At 36.2% G+C, this 8,819-nt stretch overlaps 1 protein-coding gene across 2 annotated transcripts; it reads right to left on the bottom strand.

The window, feature by feature from the left end:
- Nucleotides 1–1,014: 1,014 nt before the first annotated feature.
- On the bottom strand, nucleotides 1,015–7,750 carry LOC129882350 (acetyl-coenzyme A carboxylase carboxyl transferase subunit alpha, chloroplastic). 2 transcript variants are annotated; one of them, XM_055956604.1, is made up of 12 exons: nucleotides 7,542–7,750; nucleotides 5,938–6,289; nucleotides 5,759–5,833; nucleotides 4,845–4,952; nucleotides 4,554–4,714; nucleotides 4,327–4,441; nucleotides 4,080–4,234; nucleotides 3,234–3,285; nucleotides 3,085–3,153; nucleotides 2,657–2,734; nucleotides 1,454–2,582; nucleotides 1,015–1,360 (listed from the first exon to the last, which is right to left on the bottom strand). In XM_055956604.1, the coding sequence occupies exons 2-11, from the start codon at nucleotides 6,277–6,279 to the stop codon at nucleotides 1,455–1,457; spliced, it is 2,283 nt and encodes a 760-aa protein (XP_055812579.1). In that variant the 5' UTR covers nucleotides 6,280–6,289; nucleotides 7,542–7,750; the 3' UTR covers nucleotides 1,015–1,360; nucleotide 1,454. The 2 variants fall into 2 exon arrangements, with proteins under 2 accessions (XP_055812579.1, XP_055812578.1); XM_055956603.1 differs by having other exon boundaries at nucleotides 1,015–1,371; nucleotides 7,542–7,748.
- Nucleotides 7,751–8,819: the final 1,069 nt, after the last annotated feature.

Below are 8,819 nucleotides of genomic sequence, written 5' to 3'. Positions count from 1 at the left end.
TCCAATTACATTTGTAGTAGTAAGCTCATTTAGTTTCCTTGTTTGTTATCTTGATCCATTATGACCCACCCAAATTTGATCCAACTCGCCCATTTGTCACCTTTACGTGCAGCTATCATGAAGCTAGCTTGCGCTTGCACTGACGTAACTTGCAAACAACGCTGACGCTATATAGCTAGGCCTCCCTTCGCTTTAGAGTCTTAGGCATAACTCTTTTAGCCTAAGAAGAGTCTTGCTGTGAACGTGTGCACTCCTATCTATTGTTATAATAGGGAATCGTGTGATTTTTTCTATTTCTGTACTTTCTTGCTCTTATGGAGTGTTGTATTCCCTAGGTTATGCGATTATCATCATTGGCCTGACAGTATCACTTGAGCTTATTTCTTAGATACTTCATTGCTCCAAGCATGTATTGTGATTTATTGAACAACTGCTGATTTCGTTGCTAATGAAAAAAAAAAACATTTAACAGTTGAATAATGGGACAAATTACACTTCTGTGGTTTTAGTTCCCACACATTAACCATAGCCAATGTTTGGAATAAGAATAATTAATCTCCTCATTCATTCGATGTTAATCGAAGCCATAGTTAACCTTATAAAGTTCATACAAACTGTTGTGTTTCTTTTAGAGTTATATTTTATGTACTATGAAAAGTACACTGAAGCAGATGAACCAAGAGTTTCATTTCAATAAGATACCATCGACGATCATTTTGATATAGATAACTTATATATATCTCTTCATTTTTCATCATTTTCAAGTATTTGAACGCTTCCCAAGGTTTTATGAGGTATATTCTATATGAACGAAGGAGAAAAAGTTTCAGCAGCTATAGGATAGTTACAGTTGGAGATGCAAGTGAAAAAAAATGAAAAAGAAAACATTGTTATAGGAGTTTAACATGTACAAATTTTGAACTCTACGATAGTATTTTGCCTTAAGCTTCAAGAATTTTGCCCACGGTTAATGTATTGCTCCCTTGATGTGTTTAAATAATTGAACAAAAGCTATTCAGACATCAAAAGAGAAACATAGTATATCAAAGATAACGTTTATGAGAACTCAACCAGTAGGTACTTTGCAGCATGTTCTAACCTTTTCTTCAGACACACAATTTATACAGTATTTCGCTGCTAAACAACGTCCATTAAAGGAACGGTTCAATCTAACTTAAAATTCTTAAAAACAAATGTTAATTATTCTAAATAAACACAAAACAAAATCCAGAAAAACTGTCGCCGAGCCTAGTTCTGAGAAAAGAATTGCAAATTGAGTGCACCGCAAAGAAAAAGGCTCCATCTTCTGAATGCTGGAGTAGTTACACAGATTTATCTGTTGCAAAAGCTAGTAGCTAACCTGCAGTTGAACTGCAAAGAGTCTTAAGAGTTATCCAATCATGGAGAAATAGCGAAACAAACCAAGAAATGACGAGAAATTGTACAAACTCACGTCAGGCAAAGCTACGGTTTGCATCTACATTAACTTCTACTTCTGACTTGGTACCACCGTTATCTCCTAGCACACTTCCGTTGGATCCTTCATGGGATTCAACGGTTTCCTTAATCTCTTCCATCAGCTTCTCGTGTTTCTCCTTCAATTCTGGAAAACTCATAGCCTCTGCAAGACTTTGCTTTATTTGCTGTTCTAAGGCCTGAATTTTTGCCTTTGACTCAGCATCTGCTGTCTTTCCAGCCTTCACTACCTCCATCTTTAACAACTCAATCTTGTTTTTCAAATCTGTGGAGCTCACAAGGTCTTCCATAACCGTTGTAATTTCATTGTTAAATTCATCAATTTTTCTCTTGGCATCAGGAAGTGATGCTGGGTTGACATTCAAGCCTAGAGATTCGAAAACACCAGCAAATTCTGTGTCCATTTCATCCTTCAGCTGCACAAGTTTCTCCTTTATCCCCTGGTCTAGATCCATAACACTCGATACTCCAGTACTCTCGATTTCAGCCTTCAATGTATCCATCTTCTCCTTCAAATCAGGGCGATTCATGACTTCTTTTAACCTCTTATTGATCTCCTCCTTCAATTTGTTTGCCTTGCTACTTTTCTCCAAGATTTTCTGGGCTTTAGACATTTCTTGTAACATCTCAAGCTTATTCGTTAGGCTAGCATAATTTGGAGCAGCAGAAATGTTTCTGTTGAATTCGTCCTTGAGCTGGTCAAGCTTTTCCTTCAGAACAGGATGCATTGACTGGTCATTTAAGTTCCTTGTTTTTGCAAATTCTTCTCGTGCCATGACAAGTTTTTCTTCCAAACCTAAAGCTTTAGCAGCCTCAGAAAATTCAAAATCAATTTCTCTTCTTAATTTTTCTATCATCTCATTCAGGCCTGAGTCTGGAATCTTCCCAGTCGATTCCTTTGCATTCAGGATCTCTTGCTTCAATTTTTCAACCTCCTCCATTAACTCCACATCTGGAATCCCAGGTGGAAGAAGAGGTTCTTCTTTCTTTTTCATGTTGACCTTCCTTTTTGGATCAATGGGAACTCCCTCCTGGAAGCCACCAAGTTTTCGGAACTTAAGCATCCTGTGCCTCAACAACTCTTGGGTGTCCATTTTCGTAAGTTCCTACCAGGATGGATTGTGTTTTAGCAACTTAGCTGAAGTATGATTTCTGGAATTAGAGATCTTGATATACTTACATCCATTGATTCTTCAATTGCAATTTTTATCTGCTGTGAAGTCCAATACGGATCAGCATGTGCACCACCAAGAGGCTCCTGCAACACGATATAAATCATTATTTACCACAGATAAAAGTGAATCACTCTCTGTCCAAAATGGCATATATTCGTTCAAAATTATCAATTGTCAAGGAATAGTTGCAAGGCGGATAATAAGCAACATGGTAATTCAAAAGTAAAAAAGAAGAGATTATGAAACATCAATTATGACTTTGCCAGGAGATTGCAAGGGTCAGATATTGAAAGCAACTCACAGATAAGAAAATCACATTTTCTTCTTTTTTTTCTGTCTTTAAAATTTGATAATTAATTGGAAAAATAAGTAAGTAATGAAGAAGAATGAGAATTTGATCAAATAGACAGATACAGCAATGAAGTAATATTACAGGGATGGAACCATCGGCAATTTGAAGCCTGCACAGCTCTTGAGCAGTTATCTTGAGTTTCTCAGCTGCCTGAAACGAAATGAAGCATACTGAGCAATAATTTTCACATCTTTTCTTGATTAACACTTCTAATGTTAAACTATAGCAACCTTAGGAGAAGCTTTTGCGGTCTTCCATAAAATTGCTGCACATGCTTCTGGGCTGTGAATTACAAGTGAGATTTGAAATCGGTAAGCATATATCACCATTTACTATGACAGTCAAGAACAGTATACAGAAAAGTGGATCTGACCAGGTAAATCAAAAATAACAAAATTAAAGTACCAAAACAATCTGATTTAAGGATTAAGAGTGGATTATATCAAAATATTCACCAACTTTATTGCCTTTTTCATAGTCATATTGCCAGAAAGAGAATTTCCCTCCCAGGTTTTTTTTTCCACGGTTTATTGATTTGAAACAGGGTTGTGTAGTCCACCAAAATTAAGAACACAAGGAATACAGATTCAATGGTTCAGCATTACAAACAAACCAAACAGAGATTGTGTTTTTCAAGTATTGGTTATCTGGTGTTCTATAGATACTAGTTGATGTATTAAATTTGTTTCAGAAGTAGACATGGCCTACCAGGCTACCACCTTCAAAATTGAAGAAAAAGCTGAAACTATAAACTATATATATATTTTTGGAGAACAATGGTGCCTAAGCGCCTTGTGCACACCTCGACTATTCCACTGGGAACCTGCTACTTCCCACCTACCTCACACCAGCACAAATATTGGGTAACTCTGTCCACCAAGGCTTAGGCGGCTGAGAAGCTGAAACTATAAAATTGATAGGATAGTTTCTTGAGAGCTTATGATTATAGTTTCTTGAGAGCTTATGATTATATAGGACAGGATGATGGCCATTCACCACATATTTAGTCTAAAAGCAGTATGCACATCAAATACCACTAATTTGTTCATAGTAACAGTCAACAGTTTTAGAGGCACCTGGCAACATAGAAGACGGCATTTTCAAGCATCAACAATTTATTAGCACAACCAATAGCCAGAGCTCCACCAGAACCTCCTTCTCCCATAACAATAGAAATAATTGGTACTTTCAAACCAAACATAGTCCTCAAGTTATGAGCTATGGCTTCCCCCTGCATGCAAGCAATACAAACTATTCAGTTAGCACTTATCAGCTATGACTTCCCCCGGGAAAAAGCACGCTAAAGCACAGATGTGTACATACTTGGCCTAGTTCCTCTGATTTGAGGTTAGCATACGCCCCAGGTGTGTCAATGAAAGTGATAATCGGGAATCCGTGATGATCAGCATAGTACATCATCCGCAGAGCCTTCCTATAACTGTTAAACAAGTTTTTTTCCTTACTATTGTAAGCTCACATACTACAAAAGGGGCGGTTCTAAACTACATACAAAAATATTCCAAGCTCAAACACAACGGAACCACACATACCCATGGGGTGTAGGCATCCCAAAGTTACGTTGTATGTTCTCCTTTGTGTTTCGTCCTTTTTGATGACCCATGAACATATAGCTTCTACCATTTATTGTGCCAAGGCCAGTGACAATGGCAGGATCGTCATACCCAGCTCGGTCACCATGAAGCTCCACAAACTGCAAGTTAGGGAATTACGATTTTACATTGTTAGAATTTCCAATGGTAATTACCTATGGAAAAGAAAACAGAAACGACTGCAATTTTTAAGTTTATTGGTAAGAAATAAAGACATTGAATTTACTTGACCTTCTCAGTAATATTAAAGACATGATCAAGGAAAGTTGGCCTGTTAGGATGCCTTGCAATATTCACTCTTTGTATAGGAGTCAGATGCGTGTATAGATCTTTTAGAGCCTGAAAAGGACAGTAAGGATGTCATTATTACCAGCAACATTAATATTGTTAGCTAATATAATTTGACCTTCGAGATTAGTGCTAATAAAACGGTCTCAAATTCATAACTTTGTACAAATATCAAAAAGAACAAAAAGGCAAGTGCCGCAAACAGGAATATTTTATATCATTTATCCAAGCATCCAATACAAAATCAAACAGTAGGCAGTTTTATCACAAAAAGTTCAATTCTTTATTAGAGATCAGAATCTTATTATTTCCCTGAGACCTTCCCAGATTGTCTTGTTGTCTTCTTAAGTTCCCCCCAGCATGCATTTAAAAAATAAACATCCTTCACAGAGCATTAAATAATGAAGATGCACTTGGAAGGGAATTCATTAAAGGACCAACATTAGTTTCTCCACGAATGGTAATATGTACATGGATTAAGACACTTCTCTTAGCAGTAATGCAACAAAAATTTCTCATGAAAAAAGAAAAGGACTGTCCAAATTTTGCTATTTCTTTTTCTTTGATAATGATTAATTAAAATACTTCTATTCATGTCTAACATTTTTCACAAAATAGCAAAGTACTACCTAAATTCACTTAATGAGAGGATGAGATTATAATACTTTCTCATGGTATCAAACTATCAACACTGAAATTCAGAATAATCTGAAAAAGAAGACTAGAAAGAAGATTGTGGAAACCCCTAGAACACATGTAACACTAGTAACGTTTTCTTAATTAAAGAAGTACACCAAGCACCCATAAACCAATTTTTTGTTCTTTAACAAGTGGAAGACCATTTTAGTCATTCAAACCTGTTGATATTTGTTCTCGAGTGAGATAATTTGATCACTGAAATCCAACCCAGTTTCATTTGCCATCTTTTGAACCTGCATTAAAGAAACAGAAACAATTGACAAAATGTTCAATGTTCTATTTTGATATAAGAGATAATGTTGAGACAAGAATTATGACATTAGGTCACGGAACCTACATCAATGATTTTTTTCTGCAAATCCATAAGAGGTTTCTCAAAATCCAATGTCACCGGCTTTGGCTTTTCTTTCAATGTCTTGAAAGGTGATAAATGACTGAGGACTCCACCCTTGACATTAAGGTCAGGATCCTCTGGCCAGGGGTACTCGTGCTTCTTTACCTTTCTAACCTTTGCACAGACAGTAAAATCTCTCTTTTGAGAACCCAATCGTGCTCTCCCTAAGGCTTTCAATGGCACACCACAAACACCATTTCTTGAGCTACGAAGAAGGTCTGAAGCCGAAGTTTTAGAAGCCAAACTTCCACTGAATGCCACGGGAGGATGTGAAGTTGAAGCCATTCTCCAATTTCTGCAAATAGGTCAACCTAATCAATCTCATTTAAAGAGGAGAAAGTTCACAAATTTTAGAATCTAAAAGATTATAGCCATCAATGACAAGTTTGTGTAATCAACTAGCTTCAAATCAATGTCCACATTTCAATTGGATACTCTTAAGCATACACGAAACTAGCAAACAAAAATTTCACTAACCATAGTTAGACCTATCCACCTAGCTATGAAGAGAATCATATTCAGAGTCTAGAGTATATGTTTCTCGGATTCTCCAAAAATGTTGTTGTACCTGTGTTGGATCCTCCAAAAATGCAACAATAAAAAAAAAAAGATATCTCGGTAACGAAGGATCTGACACACACCCGTCGATATTTTTGAAGAGTCTAAGCAACATAGTCCAAAGTCTAATCAAAGATTTAATTTTTAATGCACCCTTCAACAATAAACTCTATACAGTTATTAAATTAATCACAAACAGTTACCCCGTAGTAAGAGATTGCAGGAAAAAAATACAACAACTATTAACATACACCAATAAACATCAAACTAACAGATACATCAAGGATCAGCATTTTCGAGGTAACCAGTAGTGTTCCATAACATAAAGTGAATTCACATCAACACAAGAATCAACCACCAATCAATCAGTCAACCAATCAACTATACCTCAACTTAAAACTAGTCGAGGATCCTATCCATCCTGCACTATTCAGGCACATTTCATCCAATACTGTTAAAATAATAGAATGATATCCATTGAATATAAGAAAGCACGATAATTTGATTACTTTTACACCGGAGGAAAAGCTACGCTAAACTCGCGTGAGTGATAAAGGCAATTAGGGAAATTTCAATGCATGAACATTACGAAGTGGAGCACCACTCCAACAATATTAGCGAATTAATTAAATAAAATCACGTCTACAGCTAAAATCAATCAATCAATCAGTCAACCAATTAACTATACCTCAACCTAAAACTAGTCAAGGATCCACTTTACAAATCCTCTATATTCATCCTATACTATTAAAAGAACAGTGTGATATTCATTTATACAAAGATTCATCATAATTTGACTAATTTTACACTGGAGCCGACTATGCTAAGCTCACATAGATGCTAGCAAATTAAAAAAAAATTGCATGAACATTACGAAATAGAACACAACGCTAAACAAGATTAATGAATTAATTAAATGAAATCACAGGTTTAGATCTAAAATCAATCAAATTAAACCGTAAATTAACGATCAAATCCGAGAAACAAACCGAGAATGAGAGCTCCAGATTCAGCCAGAAGAGATCTGAGGAGTCGATGGGAAGAGAAGATTTTAGTAGTTTTAAGGAGAAGAGAGCATCGAGAAGATCGTCGAAAACAGAGAAAAAAGGCCTTGGGTTTATTCAATAACCAAAAAAAAAATCAGATAGATAAAAGCTATGTAGAAGAAAGCAGCTTATTATGAGTGTTTTGATTTCGAGTTTTCGATACTTCTTATGCGGAGGACTAAAAATGAGAAAAGAGAAAAAGGGAAAGGGTAAAATGGGAAGAGTGGAGACTAAATAAATAAAAACCTACCAGTTTGCTTATATGACAGCTTTTCTCGGTTTGGCCGTTAAATGTGTTGAAGTGAAGAGTTTTGAAGAGCTTCTATCATCTGCTGAGTCATTGAGCTTTGTATTTTTGTGCACTTGTACAATATCCATGTCTTTTGTTTTGTTTTGTTTTTTGAAATATTCATTACAAATAAAAAAATGATTTGATTTTTTTCAAAAAAATAAAATTTTCGTTTATTCTATTCATTTTAACAATAGCATATCCAGTAAAATCATACTAAGTGAGGTCTGGTGAGGATATAGTGTATGTAGCTCTTACCAATACCTCGAGGAGGTAGAAAGACTATTTTCGAAAGACCCGCGGGTCAAGTACATCAAATCCAAATAAAAGAGGAAGAAAATACTGAAGAAAGTATAATCGTTAGTAAGAAAAACAGTGTAAAGTCTAAAAAAAAAAGAAACAATAACAATAACAAAATAGTGTGGTAATGGAAAACACAATACACAACATAAGACAAGAACTACAAGGGTACGACGAATAATATGACAGGCACTAACAAGCCTAAATATAAGCACGATAAGGAAAAAACTTCACCTCTACTAACCTTCACTCCTTCATATCTAAAGCCATGCCCTAAGTAATATGAAGTTGTGTCATGTCATGTCTAATCACCTGTCCCCAATACTTCTTCGGCCTACATCTATCCCTCAAACTACCCCTTATGACCAGCCTCTCGCACCTCCTCACTAGGGCGTCAATGCACCTCCGTTGCACATGCCCAAATCATCTCAGCCTCGCTTCCCTCGTCTGGTCCGCCACAGAGGCTACTTTCACCTTCTCCCGGATAACCTCATTCCTAATCTTGACGCTCCTAGTATGTTTACACATCCATCTCAACATCCTCCTCTCTCGATATATCCATCTTCTAAACATGTGAGTTCTTGACTGGTCAATACTCCACCCCATAAAACAAGGACGGTATTATCATCACT

This window comes from Solanum dulcamara, chromosome 3, assembly GCF_947179165.1.
Source record: "Solanum dulcamara chromosome 3, daSolDulc1.2, whole genome shotgun sequence".
NCBI lineage: Eukaryota > Viridiplantae > Streptophyta > Magnoliopsida > Solanales > Solanaceae > Solanum > Solanum dulcamara.
Note: the sequence above shows the minus strand (reverse complement) of the source record. Positions and strands in the feature narration are given on the sequence as shown.